The following is a 19,477-nucleotide window of genomic DNA, read 5'->3' on the forward strand; positions in this document are numbered from 1 at the left end:
AGTAAGGCCTTCCCCTCTTATCAGTTCATGACCACCCCTATTCACACGTCGCTGGTACGAAGTATGCTGGGCCGGAAACGCGTCCATCAAACCAGAAATGTCAATATTGCCCAACGAAATGAAGGCAAAACAGAGCCACAAAGTGACATTTAAATGCACATTTGAACCAACAAATCGCAATAAAACCAGAAAGTACAAACTGTAATTGCGATATTTACTTAAAATGAGTACAAAAAGGGGTTTGTAAGGGTTTGGTTAGCTTTGATCAGTGGCTTCACTGTAATCCGTTTTACCCGATTACAGCGATGACTTAACTCAGTAATACATTTGTAATTAAAAAGAAATAAAAACAACTTGAAATAAGATGCCATCTTACCATTATCAGTACTATCAATTATATAAAGTATAAATATACTATACATTAAAATGTGTTCATGAAATTCACCTATTAACCTCCCTTTTGTCAGTTTCTGTGCATTGTCTAGTGAGTTTGTGGTAGTTCCAGTCTGATTAAACCACCTATTGGTTTTATTGAGCAGTGTAACAAGCTGTAAACACAACCGTGACATATCACTTTATAAACCTGATATAAAGATGGTTCAAACCATCCAAAATATTGTTGGTACACATGTAATGATGCTCGATCAGTGATGTCCTTGAAGAGAGATGTCTGGACAAAGCCCAAAATATACTAAAAGACAACACCCCACCCACCCCTACAGTCAGTTCACCCTGCTGCCATCTGGCAAAATATACAGAAGTGATAGCAGCCATACCACCAGACTACAGAGCAGCTTCTCTTCTCAGGCTGTGAGAGTCCTGAACTCATCTTCAACACTCCACCATAAAAATAATATTTTTTTCCATTTCTTTTTTTCTTTTGTCGTGCAACCCTGTGTTGTAAAATTAAAATTACATGAACCTTGAACCTCAATTTTGGGTAACATGCTAGAAAAGAGTTGGCTATTTATACATCAAGGATATACAGTGCTAGATTAGCTCTCTTTTTAGCTCAAATGTGGTCTCCCCCAACTCCTGAGTGATTTATTTGCTTCTCTAGCTGCTAAATGCTCCACTATGTTCACCAGCTAGTGGCTAAATTTGTCTGTCTGCTTTTTGGCACTGGAGAGGTAGAGTACAATGAGTTTAATGAAAAACAATTAGCTGAAAAAAAACATTCAGAATTGCAGTTGTCACTTCGAGCACCACCTTTCAGATTAAACATTTTCAACTGTCTCATTGTTTATGTAAAAATGTTGGTTAGAGCAGATTAAAGTACCACTTCACTTTGGATTGTGCCATGAAAGCACAAGGTAAAGTGAGATGATAAAGGCCTTAAACTAGATCTTATCAGAGCACCCTACTAAAGGGCAGTGTCAAATATTAGGTAAAAATGCAGGTGACGCCTCAAGGTCCCTCATTTTTCTCTATCTACTGTGCCTTTAGTGTCAGATATGCAATTACCTAATAATATTTGCAATTAAACCAATAACCACTAGCACCACATGGTCAACCTGGAGGCTAGAACAATTCTGCCTATGATCAATGATTATATTAGAGACAATACCCCCAAAATTTAACCCAAGTGTGACTATTTCCATATAATGCTCATCAGCTTCTAAATCTTTTCTGTCCCACTGTTCTGGTTAAAACACCTTGATGCTGTTCCTACAAACTGAGAAACAAAGCAAGTATTTGCACAACAGAGACGAGACAAAATGCTATCAGAGATTCAAAATGAGGTGTTTTTAAATGTTTCATGACAATAAAACAGCTCCTTCAGCAAAACATCAACATTTTGTAAGGAGCCAATGATGCATCAGCACCTGGAGCACGATGAATAAATGTTGACTGATCGATCACCAGCGCTGGTCTGTAACAGAGGCTCTCAAGACTGAACAGAAGATGGAGATCACTGTATTGCTTGTATTAAAGACCTCCACTGTGTTTAACAGCAGCGATTCAGGCAAGCAGACGGGTGTGACCCCTCAGAGCAATGAACATTAATAAACAATGTCAGCTTTTTCCATAATCACATTTTTGACAGGCAATGTATTGAACAAGAGGCAGTGAAATGCAATCACACGTCAATGGTCAAAACTAATATAATATTATATAAGTAAAACTATACACGTACATAAAGGTAGATGGGGGATGGGGAGTGTGTTTTCTACATTACAATGTAACTTGAGCAAAGCCCTATTTCAGTTCTATGGTTAGTTATTAAGGAAGACTTTATCCAACTATGGGTAATCTTCTAAAATGTGGATGACTTAAGAATGCTTATAGAAACATCAGCAGGTCACCCAGGGTAGTTAGGTATTTGAGGTTACTTAACATCAAATAAAAGGTTTGAAATAAAGAAGTTTTTCAAGACAAACAACTCAAAAGTGCAACATCAGGACACAAAGGAAACAAACAGGAACCACAGCACTGATAGCTTAATTTAAAAACAAAACTCCAAAAACACACAAAACAGCTCAAACCTGACAGATTCAAGAGCAAGGAAGTTTTTAAATTAACATAAAAACAGAAAGTTACCAAACCCAGCACTTCAGTACTGTACTTCAGTCAGAGGACCCAAGCTGCAATCTTTATTTCTGTGTACTAGAGTAAAATAAAGTGCCAATAGCAGCTGCTCATTAATCTACTTGATATAAACTAGCAGCCCTAGTGCATTAATAATTTGGTCCGAGCCCCTCAGCCCCGATTTTCACAACCTAATTGATTCCCCAAATCATTTGTGCTAAGCTATTCAAGTGCTTAAAAGACTCAAATTAAGACACTTAATTAGACCTAAGTTTAGCTTCAGTGAGGTTTGTCTTGAGGTATGAATTTCAACTATCAAAAAGTCACACCAGATAAGAACCACAGGTTTTGGTTTCGGGTGTGAAAGCCTGTTAACAAATACTCAACAGCTATTACTTCATATGCAAATGCATAATTGGATTAAGTGCAAGTTGCATACAAATACCACAGAATGCATTCGCTCAGCAGCTTTGGCAACCGTTTGAAGAATTTAAATCCTAACTTTGAAAAATACCTGACTGCTACTCTGTTAGCTCGATGGTATGAAAAGTGAGTAGAGTCGTTTTAAGAGAGTTTCTTAAAAAAATAGCTTGTTTAAGGATAAAATCCATCTCTTTTGGAAATATTAACTCGTAAAATTCGGATAGCAACCCCCCCTCCCCACCCTGGTCTTACTGCTCTTTGGTGGTACAGTATAACCACAGTTCAGTGTGTGCCTCATCTTTGGAGAAGTAAAGATTCCATTTTGATGACTTTGAAGGAAAAAACTTGAGTCTTAGTAGCTAAAAAGTACCTTCACAAAAATGTATGAGCCAGTGGATGTCATACCTAACTTTCTGTTTCAAAACCGGGAAGACTGGAGCCCTAAAAGTACTGCTGCTACAGATATACCAGTCTCTAATGTTGCACTTATGACAGACGAACCATGAGTTATGACAATGAGACGATCGCCTTTAGCAGCGTTGTAGCAGTGCAGTCTGGATGATGAAGGCTGTGCAAAATGGCATTCTGAGGTCTCCCCTCCTCTCAACACCTTCCAATAAGAAAGTGAGGGGGCTCTTAATGATGGGACTGTGAGGACGACGATGAGGAGGAGGAGGGCTGGGAGGGTTGGGAGGGTAGCAGGCTGTGTGTGCGTGAAGGTCGCTGGGGTCGCGGCTGCTGGGAGGCGGTCCCAGAATCAGAGGAGTCCAGGCCCGGGCTGCCTTCATTAACCTCCGTGTCCAGCTGGGCTGGACACTCGAAGTGAACACAGTGGAACACCTGAAGAGAGATCAGAGTCGAACACTTAACCAGAGAAATCACCATCACACAGACAGCACTGTTTACAGTGACAGTTCAAACCAAAATCAGAAATACATATTTTTTTCACCTTCTCACCTGTAGTGTTATTTATCCCTATAGATTATTTTGGTTTGAGTTTTTGAGATATCGGCTGTAGAGATGTCCACCTTCTCTGAAATATAATGGAACTAGATGACACTCAGCTTGACGTGCTCAGAGCACCAAAAAAAAACATTTGAAAAACTCAACAGCAAAGTCTCTTTCCAGAAATCATGAACCAGTAACTCAAGATAACCCACAGACCTTGTTGTGAGCAGTTTCATGTGGGATTTATTATTGAGGAACACCGTATCACTGCGCAGAAGGAGGAGTGCATCGACTCATGGGCAACAGACCCCTGCCTGACAGCGCAGGATGTGAACTTTAATGGCTAAAACCTAGGCTGAGCTGTGATGTTAGTTAGCTAGCCTGTCGTCCATAGATATGTGCTTCCTTCTGCGCGATGATACGGAAAGAAAATAGTTCCTACATGAAACTGCTCACAACAAGGTCTGTGAATTATCTTGGGTAACCAGGTCATGATATCTGGAAGAGACATTGCTGTTGAATTTTTCAAATGTCTTTTTTTGGTGCTTTGAGCGACACAAACCCACTTCCATCTAGTTCCATTAAATTCAAGAGAAGGCAATTACAATCTTGCCAACTCACGCCAAAATAATCTAGATTGATAATTCGCACTACAGGTAAGAGAGAAAACTGTTCTTTTAAGTTGGTTTGTGGCTGAAAGTTGATCTTCTTCAACAGCCACTTACGATGGTAACAACCAGCCTACATAAATACAGATACTATTATTCCTCTAGTTATCCAGCTGGATATTAAAATGTTTGTCACTGATGCGTAATTTTGGTCTTATTTAAAAAGGGCCACCAACACATACATGATTTTCTGTTTCCTACAGTATTAAAAAAAGAAATAGATGAAAGACTGATGACCATAATAAACAGTGTTTTCACCTCATTAGCAGTGTTGTGAGTCCCAACAATTCGGATGAAGGAAGCAGGCTGCTTATCAAACTTCAATGTCTGCCATGATCTGTAAGAGAGGGCGGTAAAAAAAAAAAAAATCAAAACAAAAAAATGAAACATCCTGATTGTATCACTGTTTACACATGTTTTTGTTGACAAAATGTTTGTCTATTATGATTATGGTTTCCTGAGAGGGCGCGGATTATTCTTCATAGACTTTAAGGAAACATTAAGCCTGCACTTTTTGTTCTTTAAAGCTTTAAAGTCAGTCTGACTAGCTACAGAAGCAACAGCTACTTAAGAGTATATCTGCCAAAAACTGAAGACTTAGTCAGCAGTGTTTGGACTATAACCAAGTGTTTTTAATCCTGTCACCTTGAGGAAGTGATTTTCCGACAAGATTCCCTTAAAATGGGATGCGTGTAGTGATGCTCTTTTAAATTATAATCAACAGATGCATTTCTTAACTGTTACCACATTGAGACAATAATGTGCTATTTTTATACCAAAACTACAGTCACTTTGAAGCATCTGTCAATGTTGTATTTAATGTCATCAGATGAAACACGTTCTTCATAGATTAGATTTTAGTCATTAACACATTTAGTATCTAAAAAAACCTTACATTTCTTTAGATACGAGTGTGATGTTATTCAAGATGCCTACATCCCATGTTCGACATATCATTCTGACATCTGTGTTCAAGAAATTCAGGTTACGGTTAACATAGTGTTACAAGAAGTGACAGAGGAGAAAATGGGAGCCTCACCGACATGCCACCCTTGTTCGGTCGATCACCTTCGTCCACTGCTGCTGGTTGGTGGAAACTTCAATGTAATAACTGTAGGAGCGCTCGTCACAGTCCCACAGCAGCAGCCTGAACAGGTGGAAGAGAAGGAATAATAAACATTATTTACTTGTTTTGGTTTAAATTCAGATTGAGATTAAAATGACTCTTCACTACAACAGATGACAATTCCCATGTGGTCCTGGTCTGCAATCAAGAAACAATTCAAGATACAATTCGGTGTTCACCTGAAAATACAATTATGAAAAAAATGAAAATACAACTGAAGAAAAGCTGTCCCCACTGTTCTTTTCAGTTGCTGTTGTGAAACTTTGGAGCCGGAAAAATTCAATAATTTAGATGCTTAATTTTGCCCTTATTAAATGTGGTAGATACAACTGCAATATCAGCTGAGTGAGGGACAAATTGTTGTTTGAATCATGAGCACAGACTTTACAATGACTTCACCAGATGTTGACATTTCTGTATTTCAGAGCCCAGTTTCCAGTTCCCAGAGTAAATGGTGTGTCCAGATGTACCTCAAGGAAGTGATGGAGTAGGGCTGAGCCAGTTGGATGACGATTGCTCCAGAGCCCAGCTGATGGCAGGTGTAGCCAGAGTCCCAGTCGTAGTTGCGCGTGTCGCCGTTGAGCAAGGCATTTCTGCTTCGGCTCACACCCTCAATGACGCTGGCACACGATGCAATGGTCGCCACATTCTCACTGGGAACTGAAGACATTAGATTCAGAATCAGAATCAGAAATACTTTATTGATCCCCGAGGGGGAAATTGCTTCCATTACAGCTGCTCCCATTCAAAGTCCAGAAATATGCAGAAAAAAATAAATAAAATAATAATAATAAAAACAGGACTATAGATTTGTTTAGCTATGATCTGTACAAGGGATCTAGCTGACTACACTCAGTCAAAGTTAAACATAGAACAGGCTAAAACCCCTAAATCACAAACATTAACCTAAAACATCAAAAGATAAGTGCAACTTTTGTTTCTATTCAGTGTCAGTGTCTGTAACTTACCCAAAAGTCCGTTCTCCAAGGTATATGAGCGGTGGGTGAACATGCATTCAAACGCCACGAGGTGGAAGACCTTGTTGACTGTGTTGTGTGTTCCAACTATCCGAACATACCTGAGACACAAGGAGAAAACTGACATTAAGGTACAACCCTTCATCAAACACATTGACAGAGGCTATATGATAAGCTACATACACCAGAGATCTTTAAAGTCACGCTAAAGAAAATATAATTTTTCCTGTTAGGATTCTATCAACCTCTATTAAGTTTTTATTAGGGCTGTCAATCGATCAAAATATTCAATTGCGATTAATCACGATTGTCCATGACAATTTGCGATTAATCGCAAATTAATCACACATTTTTTATCTGTTCTAAATGTACCTTAGAGGGATATTTTTCAAGTTCTGAATACTCTTATCAACATGGGAGTGGACAAATATGCTTTCTTTAGGGAAATATATGTTATGTATAATTGCAACTATCCAAAACAATGACAGATACTGTCCAGAAAATTCTCCTGAATAACCTAAAAGGTATTGCATATGCTGAAAGCATAACATGGCAAACTCAAGCCCAACAAGCAACAACAGATGGGCTTATTGACCAGAATGTAACATTCCTAAGTAATACTAACACAAAGTAGTACTCCGTAGTACTTGTTCTTGTCGAGAGAACCATCTGGCAGGGCTCTGATGCTGAACTTGCCGTTCAAAAGACACTTTTCTTTATCCATTTCTGCTCAAGGAGGTTTGTTTCTGCTTGCCATCCACAACGTTACTGCTGCATCGCTTCCTGATTTCTCAAACTGCGTAAATCGCATGTCAAAAAAATTAATGCCGTTAAGAGGAATTTGCATTACACATTATTATCGCGTTAACTTTGACAGCCCTAGTTTTTATATTTCCTTTCCGCTTCACACATTCCTTTTCTGATTTTAGTGTCTGTTGTTTTTATTGTTGCTTTTCCATTGGTCTCTCCATACCTTTTACATTTCTACGCTTCTATTTTACTTTTTGTCTCCAGTGAAACACATTGTATTTGACAATGAAAAAAATGTAATGCATACAAAGGCGTGTTTCTGTTTCTATGATAAAATGGGGTGGACAAAATATTAAATACTTGTCATTCAACAGCACTTGAAGCTGCAGCCTCCAAATTAATCCTACAGTTGAATGATCACTTCTCCTTGCTTCAGATTCAACCAAAACATTTGTTGACCATTTTAGTTAAACATTTTAACCTTCATGAAGGGAGGATTTATTGCAGGATTGTTGTATCGTCATTGTTTCTCTTTAACACGTGATGGCGGTCAGGTGCTATAGCGTTTGCCAGAGTTCGTTTAAAACCTGAGGTATATAAGACTGTTGATGGTAAAACAATAGTGGAGGATGAGCTTTTACACTTCCTTGCTATGAAAATAAGTACATTAAGTCAGGACGAGATTGTCCTGCTAGCTGCCAACAGCTTCGACTCAGAGTGGATTGAAACCTCAAAGAAAACGCTGTTTGAGCTCTGTCCTACAACGCAGCGGAACATCTCGCATAAAGGTGCACAGAAAGATGTCAATAACATAAAGAGCTGCCTCAAGGTGCTGAACGAGTGTGGGGACAATGTTCCAAGATTTGTATCTCACTATTTGGATGAGTTGCCACCAGTGACTTTCACAAACATGGATGTATGCAGCCTACTCCGGAAAGTGGAGCAGCTACACACCGAGGTCTCATCCGTGAAACATGCACTACACCTGCAGACTGAAATCAGCGAAGGGCTGCGCGCTGTCACGGCTGATGTGAGCCGCCGGGTCGGTGCCCTGGAGAACTACGCTGACCACGGCTGTGCCGGCCGCAGTGAATGCTAGCGCCGCAGGACCCACTGCGCAGCGGCTGCCAGTGGTGCTGACGGCTCGGCGGGGGGGACCGAAGCGCCAAGAGATGAACACCGAGAAGGAGATCCACAGGGACTGCCGCTTCTAACTGTGGAGAGGGCTACACCAGCAGCTGCCTCGGGTGTAACGATGCCTTCACCTGGGTCTCCAAAGTGGAGCCAAGTAGTGAAACGAGGGCAACGGAAGCGCACAGAGTCGGCCGATTACAGGGATTACACACCGGTAAATCGACATCGGGGCAGAAGAAAGCTGGTAAAACTATTGTGGGCGCTGGAGCAGCTGGAGGGATCAAAGTGGTAACAACGAAACTGGTGAGTGTTTTTGCCACTAAGTTCTCTCCAGAAATAGACACTGAAACTCTGAGTGCTCATCTTGAGGAGAAACTCTGTCGTGAGGTGTTATGTCAAAGAATTGTCACCATGAATAACAGATATGCTTCATTCAAAATATCCGCTGAATGCAAGGATGTAGGTGACATGTATAACCCGGAGCTCTGGCCGGAGGGAGGGTATGTACGGCGCTTTTATGAACCTCGTCAAGCCGGATTCATTGGCGCTTATGTTAACGCTGTCGGTTTATCTGCTGGGGTTTTAAATGTGCCCGCTACTGGCATGACAGCCCAAGTCTGATGTTGCTATGGAGATAAGCGTCCTGTCTTACAACTGCCGTGGCCTGCGCTTGGGTCAGAGCGCAGAGGATAAAGCGCGCCGCATTGTTGTGGATCAGTTGTTGGGGGGTGACATTCTGTGCTACAGGAAACTTTTCTAGCTAAGCAGGATCTAAAAGGGCTAAACTCAATTAATGACAATTTCCATGGTGCTGGTGAGTCCACCACTGACCTCAGCATGGGTATAAAAAGGGGCAGAATACCAGGAGGTGTGGCAATTCTGTGGAATAAGAAACTGGACTCAGTGGTGAATGTCATTAGGCTTGGTGTGGACTGGTGTATTGCCATACACTTGACACAGCTTGATAAGGAATTTGTCATTTTAAATGTCTATACCCCATATGAATGCCAGAATAATGAAGAAGACTATATGAATAAGCTGGCGTTTATTAGTTCTTTCTTAATAAATGAGCAATTTACTAGTGTCTTTATTGTCGGGGATATGAATGCAGATATCTCAAACAGTAGATCAGTATTTGCTAACCACCTGAATCATCTCTGTAGAGATAATAATCTAATACAGTCCAGCAGGGAGCTGTTGCCATCTGAAAGCTACACATATATAAGTGAGGCATGGCACACCACATCCTGGTTAGATCATTGTCTCTCAACAGCTGATGCTCACACTTCTTTGGCACATATGGAAATTTTATATAACGCGTCTACCTCAGATCACATTCCTGTAAAGATGGTTATTAGATGGGATAACATACCTGACACTGTAAAATGTGCAAACAGTTTTATTCCAGATCATGTGGACTGGCCCTCTCTTTTAGAGGAAGACATTGCTTCCTATTTTACTCACACTGATCAACTGTTGAGGAACATATATCTGCCAAGAGAGGCACTCATCTGTAAAAATACTAACTGTTCTAACATTAAACATAAAACGGATATCTCTGCAGTGTACATTGATATTGTAACAGCTCTACTTAAAGCCAGTGAGCCTCTTCTTAAAACAAAAAAGAAGGGGAAAGCTAGACCTGGCTGGAACACGTATGTGGCTGAATTCTATACGGAAGCCTGTGAAGCTACTAAATCTTGGGCAATGGCTGGTAAACCAAGACAGGGACCTATCTTTGAATATAAGAAGCATACAAACGCAAAATATAAATATGCTATACGTTACATCAGTAAAAACAAGCAAACTTTGAGGGCTGACTCCATGGCCAAGAAACTTTTAGATAAAAACAGCAACGCTTTCTGGAAAGAGGTAAAGCGTGTTAATAATTGCAAACCATCCTTACCATGTACAGTAGATGGAGTCTCTGGTGCAAATGCAATTGCTGCACTCTGGCAACAGCATTATACTAAACTATTTAATTGTGTCCCGACTGAATGCTATCAAGTAGATAATGTTGAAGGTGTGAGTACAATTAAGAACCATGAGGTGTATCAAGTGATCAGAAACCTATCAGTCAATAAATCTACAGGTATGGATTCTATCTCTGCTGAACATCTCAAATTTACCAGCTCAAGGTTAGCTCCTCTGCTTGCCCTATGCTTCACTGCCTTCATGGTCCATGGCTGTCTTCCAGACTCTATGATGACAGTGCTGCTGGTCCCTGGTGTCAAGGATAAATCAGGAAAAGTATGCAGCTCAGACAATTACAGACCCATTGCTCTTGCTAGTGTATTGTCTAAAGTTGTTGAACAAATTCTTCTTGAAAGAGTCAATGCATTAATTATCTCTGCAGAAAATCAATTTGGCTTCAAACCTAAGCACAGTACGGATATGTGTATCTATGTTTTAAAAGAACTGTTGAGTAACTACAAAAGAAAAAACTTATCCATGTTTATGTGTTTTTTAGATGCTTCCAAGGCATTTGACCGCACGAACCATGGAAAGTTATTTAAAAAATTGAGCGAAGCAGGCGTCCCAAAATACATAGTGAGAATCCTGTCTTATTGGTATGCTCACCAAACAATGCAGGTGAAATGGGATAATTGTGTATCTGCTCCCTTTCAAGTCAGTAATGGAGTCAGACAGGGGAGCATTTTATCTCCTATTTTATTTAATTTTTATATGAATAGTCTGTCAAAAGAGTTAAAAATGTGTAAAACCGGCTGTATGTTTGGCAGTACAGTGGTGAACCATCTCATGTACGTGATGACTGTGTGCTACTTAGTCCGAGCTCAGCTGGTCTGCAGCAGCTCCTTAATGTGTGTTCCTTGTATGGAGAGCAACATGACATAAAATATAATGATGTAAAGAGTGTCATTATGATCTCCAGAACAAATGAGGATAAACATATGGTTTTCCCTGACTTTAAGCTGTCAGGTCATGTTTTAAAAACCTGTAGTCAGGTGAAATATCTTGTTCATGTGATCACAGACACACTGACTGATGATGAGGACATTCTGCGTCAGTCTCGCATGTTATATGTGCAAGCAAATGTACTGATACGGAAATTTGGCTGTTGCTCTGATGACGTGAAGCTGACTCTGTTTAAAGCTTATTGCACACCGCTATACACTGCACATCTGTGGTCAAATTATAAAAAAACGAGCCTTCGGAGACTGCAAGTGGCATACAACGGCCCAGATGGACCAGCGCCACCAAAATGTTTGTGACTGCTCGAGTCAGCACTCTCTAATCTGTCTTAAGAAACATCATGTTTAAGTTCATCATGTTTAAGTTCATCTGTCTGAATAACTCAGAAAATCAGATTGTTTTGGAACTGACGAACATCGCATTTAGTGCCACACGTTACATGTCACTGCTCTGTAAACGCTGGTATAAGTGTCTTTTAATAAGGGGTTGCTAGACAACCCCCGTGTGTTGTTGTTGTTGTCATTGTTGTTGTCGCTGTTTGTATTGTTTTGTTTTGTTTTTCCCTTCTCTGTCTTTTTGTATTTGTTCTTAACTGGACTTAGAGTCTGTAATAAAATCTATCTATCTATCTATCTATCTATCTATCTATCTATCGGACTTAAAGCAGCACCAATTAGTTGATTAATTGATCAAAAGAAAATTAATTGCAAGGCATCATGATAATTAATGTGAGGATTTGCTTCTTTGTCATTCATGACAGTAAATGGAGAGTCTTTGGGCTGTGGACTGTTGTGATGAGCATTTTCCACGTTTTTTGACAATTTATAGACTAAATGATTTATTGGTTAATCATGAAAATAATCGAGAGATTAACTGAGGATGAAAATAATAGTTACCTGCAGCCATAATTAGACTGTGTTACTTTTAGCTAGGCATACCTATTACACTGGTAACTGAGGGAAAATATATTGTTTTAAGATAAACCTGCATGAGAGATCACATCTAACTGAGTTCTTTGGAAGGGAAATGTTGGTTGTGTCTGTATGATGGTGCAGCACCATTCCTCAGAGGAAGCTTGAGTCACATCTTCCGACATCTGTTTGGATGTTTACACATGCTTATCTCAAACCAGGCATGCCCACATTATTCCAAATCTCTTCCAAATCCAAAGAGTCTCCAGCATCTCAAAAAGTACTGAACTGAAACACTTGAAAATATTCTTCTCTGTCCTCTGCCAAGCAGTAAACACTGAGAATATAATCCAAATCAATTACAGACAACAACCTCACAACACACTGGAATTGCTATGTACACCGGGTAAAGGCAAGTTATGGCAAAGAGAACAGACCAGTCTTTTGTGCTTGGCAAAAATTACAGAGATGGAATCAGATTTGTTTTGACTCGTCTTGCCACCGAAATCTCCAGTCTGGCAAAATGACAGAACACCAGTAGATGTTGAACTACTGTGAGTACAAGTGTTCCATATTGACGAGCCCTGGTCTTCTTGTAAATAGGCAGGGTGAACATGTATAAAATGCTACAAAGTCAACCTGTCCACAACAATTTGGGCCTGTCAGTGTAAATTACCCTGGAGTCAAACTGTTTGATTTACCTGCAAACCCGTGGTGTGAAGAACAGATTCTGCCAAGAGCGGCAGAGATACTTGGAATGATCCACAACACGCACCCAGTCCAGCTCATCCATAGAAACCTCGATGTAGTAGGAGTAGGACCTAAAATAATCAAAAATGACAAGTTAAATCAGTACATGAGCTTTGACTCAGTTTGTCATTGCCATCATATAAAGACAGTCTACATCATGGTCTGGGTGAATACTCATTCTAATTGGCTGCAGAGTGTCAATTATATGTCTTAAATAATGTGCCATGACAAGTTAAAAAACTAAGTACATAAAAACATTTTCTAGATAAGAAAAAGTGTTAAAGTAGTCCCAAAATTGGGTCAGTAATCATTCTGTAAGAACAGTGATTTTCTTCACTGCTGGGGTTTTTTGGAACAAGCTGACACACTTTGAGAAAATACCATTACAAACTGACACCCAGTCACAAAAAACAGCTTTCAGATGAACCCTCTATCACCCTGCCCACACAGTTTGTTAGAACCAGCAAAACCAGATATCAGTGCAGTAAGTCAACTATTTTAACAATAAATTTAACCTGAGTATTCACTCCAATATTCACCACACACATTCTGATGTTTGGAACTGTTTGTGTGTTTATTTTATCAGGATGAGACCAGCCTTTCTTACCGGCTGTCCCTGTCCCACAACAGCAGGCGGATGTGGTTGATGATGGACGCCTGGCCCAATTTGACCTGGATCCCAGCCCTGCCGTCCTCCTCAATGGGATGTCTTGAGAACCCGTGGTCCAGGTCGTAGTTCTGGGTGTCACCGTCCAGCAGCGCAGACTTGAGCTCCCCTTTCACCACCTGAGCTCCGTACTTCATGGTGGCAATGTTCTCCTCTGGGACTGAAACCAGAGAAGAAGACATGTATATGCAAATAAGACATGAAATAGACAGATCATTTGAAAATTTGAAGAACACATAGCTGTACTAAAAACATAAAGCAGATGGAGGAGTAAGAGCACTGACTGAGCATGCCGCGGTAGTTGAGGTCCATGTTGCGGCTCTCTGAGCGGGTCTTGATGGCATCTAGCAGGTCGTCAGGGCTCAGCAGGCCAGACGGTCGCACCACATTCAGCATTTCTGTCAGGGTCATGAGGGGCAGCCGCACCGCTGCCATCACTTCCTGTGTGTCGGTCCCCTCCACGTGCTGCCGGCACCAACGACACAAGGCCTGGAAGATCTCCTTTTCACTGGCAGCAAACGAGTCCCGTCTGACCACAGTCAGCAGAGCCATCTGCAAACACAGGTATTTTAATCAAACAGGTGTTGAAGTCAAAATAGCAAACATGTAGTGGCTAAAGCTTCTCATGCCCCATTTTCACTGTATTGTACAGCTCGGCTCAACTGTACTCTTTTTTGTTTTCAGGTGGAATAAAAACACTGCAGACCACTGATTGGTCAGAGAGATTTGTCACTTGCACATAGCGACCAAAACTTTTTTATTTACTCAACCCAGAAAACTTTTTAAAATGGCAGCCCACAAAATTATGACATTGTCCACAGACTCTCTTTGGTTGCAGATGAAATGATCTCCTCCATTTTTGCTGAATGTTTCACACTCACAACAGTTTCAACCAGCACTGCGATAATAATAAGATGAAGAATCCTGCCTAAATTAAAGGGGTACAATCTGCAGTGGAAAATTAATTAAAGAAAAGTACCTGGCACCAAAAGCACATTGAGTCGAGGTGAGCCGAACCGTACCTTGCAGTGGAAATACAGCATTTGTGATGAATGTTTGCTTGTTTTCCTGCATTTCCTATCAGTATTAATTAAATACATGGTGATAGCTGGCCAGACAAAGAAAGAGTAACGTTACTTTGGGCTCTGAAAATTTGAGATAAGAATTTGTCACAAGCCAAATGTTTTTGATCAATATTTATATTGAATTGATAATTGAAAAAAAGAAACAAGATCAGGTCAGCAATGCAATATCAGTTAAACAGTTGAAAAATATCTTTACCTGGGAATGCAAAGATTATGGGATTGCTTCTGTGTGATAAACTTTACTTGAAGTTGCATCAAGTGACATGCTGTGTCTTAAGAGCCTGTGGTTTCAGACACACATGCTTTTCAGGCTGAACTCTGTTGCACTGTCTTGTAAAATCCCTTACCTGCCACTAGAGGCCACTGTATCTCAGGTTTATGATCCACCAAAGCCACATTAGAGACATCCACTTCCTAGATTATTCTAAAATTTCAAACAATTTACACAATATATGAAGAAATGAAGGCTAGCCTAATGTAGGAAAGAACCAGATGAAATCCTAACAAAACATTATTTTACAATCCTGCAGCTTCTTACCTTTGAGAGTGTGAGGAAGCCGTCAGAATTCAACACTTCAGGTGCATGTCTGTCCATATAGGCACAGCAGGCTGCACTGAGCGCACTTAGGGAGTACAGACTGGCCACATCGAAAACCAGGCAGACGTTGTTGGTGTGGAGGATGGTGCGGAGGAACTCGGAGGTGGAGTCCTCCAGTGGCTGGAGGCCGTAGCGGTGAGCCAGGCCCAGGAAGTCCAGCAGCACCTCTTCCCGGGCGGAGCTGAGGCTGGCCCGGCCCGTGTACAGGTAGTGTAGCAGCATCGAGAAGGCTTCGGCCCGTGTCTCCTCGAGACACACCTCGGCCTGAGGCTGGGACTCTTTCATCCCACCGTACAGAAGCGCCCTAAAAGGAAGTTGGAGACCATTCAGTATGTTTTCTAATTAACTTTCTCCACTGAAATTTCAACAGGTCTTACTCTTACAAGTGTGGAGCTTTGAAATGTCTGAACCAGCTGCCAGCAGCCTGACACCAACACATTCTGACAGTAGCGAATAACAAAAACTGACAAGGCATGAAAATTGTGTAAATCACATATACAGGATTATACGCTCCTGGTGAGCACAAAACACAAATATTGTGCGTTTGGAAAACTTGTAAAATTGCTGTAAGATACAACACAAACACCAGATGTTAGTAATTTCACTTGCGCTGCAAAGATTAGACAATTAATCAAAAAGTCGACTGGAGGAAAATGAATCACCAACTATCTTGATAACAATTAAGTCTTTTTTAAAGCAAATTAACTCAAACATTTGCTGGTTCCAGCTTCTTACATGGTTTGTTGCTTTTCTTTGTCATTTATGAAAGCAAACGAAGAGTCGTTGGGTTTTGGACTGTTGGTTGGACAAAAGAAACACAATTTAACATGTCACTTTAGCCTCTTGGAAATTGTGACATTTTATAGACTAAACAATTAGTATGGAAAATAGGGAAAAGATTCAGCAGACTAATTGATAATAAAAAAAAATAACAGCTTATTCAACTTACTGTCACATAACATGAAGAAAATCTGCAAATCCTCACAATAAAGAAGCTGGAACAAAGACATGTCTGGCATTTGTGCTTCAAAGTGTATTTGGGCTTGTGGATTTCAACAACTCTCTGGACAAGCAGTGCTTACAGGTAGAGTTGTCCCGATCCGATCACGTGATCGGAAATCGGGGCCGATCACGTGATTGCAGACTCGATCCGGACTCGGACGTTATGAGCCGATCAGGGATCGGATATATATATATGTACATATATATATTGAAAGTAGGGCTGAACGATTGATCGTTTTCTGATCGAAATTGCGATTTCAGACAACGCGATCATGTGATCGCCAAAGCTGCGGTTTTTGCAGCGCTCCTGACTGACCCAGGATCTGTTGTGTCAACTATTTTACACATACATGCCGTCTCTTTACCATCCTGCCAAGCTCACCGATCAGAAGCGGCATGCTACTCTGGATAGGTCACGCTAACCAATCAGTATTAACCTGCTCCTTAACGTTATCTGAAATGGCTCCAGCTGGACCAGAAGCGGAGTTAGGGGATTTAATCCCCAAGAAAAACAGCACGTTGGTCATTTGGGAGTATTTCGGGTTTGAGGCTGCAGACGTGCACCAGAAACAGGTACTGTGCAAAACCTGTCGCGCTAAAGTTGCAACATCCAGCGGAAACACAACCAATTTATACCGGCAATTGAAAAATCACCACAGGCATTTGCATGACGAGTGCATAACGAAAAAGTCCGGTGAAAATGATACTCAGGCCCACTGTAGCAAACAGACTACAATTACAGCATCTTTTGCCAACTTGGGAACTTGGGGCAGGATCAAGAAATAAGACTCAATAGTGACACGACGGCCGTTGCGGCCGTTAGGGTAACTGCAGCCATCAGCCGTGCATGTTTCTTGTTAATAAATACATTTGGAAGCAATTTTTAACTTTAGTTTTCATCCTTGCATTAGAGTAATAGCATTTAATGTTTTAATGTTACTGTACAATGTGAATATTGCACTGAAAGCTTGATTTGAAGGAAATCGTGAATCAAATTGAAATCGCAATATCTGCCAAAAAAAATCGCAATTAGATCTTTTCCTAAAATCGTTCAGCCCTAATTGAAAGTCATTATTTTTATCAGTTTTTAATATATTGGCTATTGGTGATTAAACATAAATTCGAATAAAATTAGTATTTACTACCACCGCACCGCACCGAATCAGACCTTGTCTGTGTGTGTCACATGACACACAGCCAGAGCCCTTTCTGCAAGAGACAGACAGCTCGCAGAAACACCGCATGCGCGCAGAGCACGCCTGTTTGTTTTGAAGCTGAAGCAGCCCTCTGCTATCATGTCTGTTGTGTGGGCATTTTAAGTTAAGCTGCTATATTTGTACTAGACTATATTGAGTCTGTGATATACTAGACTATTGAGTCTGTGATTGCACTAAGTTCTAATGTTGCACTAGTAGTTGTTCTACTTCTAATGTGAAGAATATTTTTTTGTACTGACTTAAGAATGTTCAAGCTGCCTACCTCCTATGTGCTCAGTTTACAACAGTACACGTGTTAAAATATAATAAAAGGGACATCCTGCACAATTTTCTTTTCTCTTCTTCATTTTTTATTGTTTTATAAAAGTATCGGATCGGGACTCGGTATCGGCAAGTCCTCAAAATCAAAGGACTCGGACTCGGACTCGGGGGCAAAAAAACCTGATCGGGACATCCCTACTTACAGGAGTTAGCTTACCAAAGGATCTGTCGAAGTGACTAAACACAGGTGTCAGGAAGCACTGGGTAGACATTTACATGTACCTGAAGTAGTGACATCGAGCTGCCAGGATGACCCGGTGCGCCGGGAAGCGCTTTCCCTCCACGATGAAGGTGACATCGCTGTACTCCTCGCCAAGCACCAAGGCTCCCAACTGCTCCGACAGCAGGTGGATGTGGTCGATCTCCGATACGGAGGCCAGTGGACGCAGAGGGTGGCTGTTACTCATGGTCGACGGCTGCCAGAGTCACATCTGATACAGGAGGAGGCAAACCAGACATGAGCGCAAACCAGAGGCACAGCCGGGGGGTTGGATCAGAGCACAGAGCTAGCTTAATGCTAATGCTAACTAGAATATCATCGTATCTAACGGCAGGTGAAAACAAACGCTGTAAGCTAACGTTACGATACAAATGCAAGTATTTTTAAGGTCTGTTGTTGATATTTTAGCAAAAGAACGCAAACAGCAGGTTAAAAATACTCTGGAGAATGTGACAGCGATAACTAGCTAAGATGTTTCTTGTTTACAGCCGCTGCTGTCGCGGACATTTGACACCTGAACAGACGTTAGCTAACAGCTAACTAACGTTCCCTTTCTCTCCTCGTTTGGTCCTTTAAACTCACCGAGCAGCTCTCATTCACTCCCGTGTTTTAATAAAGATGATTTTAAAAATATAGTCGTGTTTTGTCCACTGTGAAGGTAAAAAAAATCAGCACCAAATTTACAATCCTTCCAACATCACAGCGACGGAAACCGATTCTGGGTCAACGGGCAGGCACTTCCGGTATGAAAAACAGTTTTTCAAAATAAAGGTGCCCAAGAAAGCCTATTAACAATTTCCGTGCGACAGAAGTTTTACTAATTAAAAACTCTAAATGAGTTCTTTTAAAAATGCGTTACATTACGTTTTAAATGCATTCTGCAGAAAATACATATATGTAAGTGGTGGGTTAAACTTTGCAGATTAATTTTTAAAAACTATAATGTGCATATAATATACAATGCATTGTTACTCAGTAAATTAAAACACCCAACAGTATGTAATATAGGTTAGTTTACCACACCCAACATAAAAATACTGCTAACTGCCTCAGTAAAATATTCAAATGGTATAATATATAGTAATATTACACTGACAGAAGCCATTTTACCTGAATAATCAGTACTGTTGGTAAAACTCTTTACTTGTAAGACGTTTACTTGAGTTAGAGTACTGGGGCTAAATGTATCTTTATGTTTATTTTAAGGTACAATGTAC

General features: G+C 40.7%; 1 protein-coding gene across 2 annotated transcripts; it reads right to left on the reverse strand.

Annotated features, from left to right (window-relative positions):
* Positions 1–2,032: 2,032 nt before the first annotated feature.
* On the reverse strand, positions 2,033–18,980 carry btbd9 (BTB (POZ) domain containing 9). Of its 2 annotated transcripts, XM_073493385.1 has the most exons (12): positions 18,843–18,931; positions 18,263–18,471; positions 16,236–16,295; positions 15,441–15,804; positions 14,102–14,369; positions 13,758–13,977; positions 13,102–13,221; positions 6,663–6,772; positions 6,165–6,354; positions 5,608–5,715; positions 4,827–4,905; positions 3,497–3,792 (listed from the first exon to the last, which is right to left on the reverse strand). In XM_073493385.1, exons 2-12 carry the CDS (start codon positions 18,445–18,447, stop codon positions 3,589–3,591), a joined length of 1,908 nt encoding a protein of 635 aa, XP_073349486.1. In that variant the 5' UTR covers positions 18,448–18,471; positions 18,843–18,931; the 3' UTR covers positions 3,497–3,588. The 2 variants fall into 2 exon arrangements, with proteins under 2 accessions (XP_073349487.1, XP_073349486.1); XM_073493386.1 differs by lacking the exon at positions 16,236–16,295 and having other exon boundaries at positions 2,033–3,792; positions 18,843–18,980.
* Positions 18,981–19,477: the final 497 nt, after the last annotated feature.

Source organism: Pagrus major, chromosome 22 (genome assembly GCF_040436345.1).
Source record: "Pagrus major chromosome 22, Pma_NU_1.0".
In the NCBI taxonomy this organism is placed as follows: Eukaryota; Metazoa; Chordata; class Actinopteri; order Spariformes; family Sparidae; genus Pagrus; species Pagrus major.

Bases quoted from the DNA above. Each gene is read 5' to 3' on its own strand.
- btbd9 (XM_073493385.1), bottom strand. From the start codon at position 18,447: ATGAGTAACAGCCACCCTCTGCGTCCACTGGCCTCCGTATCGGAGATC. The intron at 13,978-14,101 runs GTCAGTGCTCTT...CTCTGGTTTCAG, and splicing joins CAACTACCGCGGCATGCTCA to TCCCAGAGGAGAACATTGCC. The intron at 5,716-6,164 runs GTACATCTGGAC...CCACCTGTTCAG, and splicing joins TACTCCATCACTTCCTTGAG to GCTGCTGCTGTGGGACTGTG.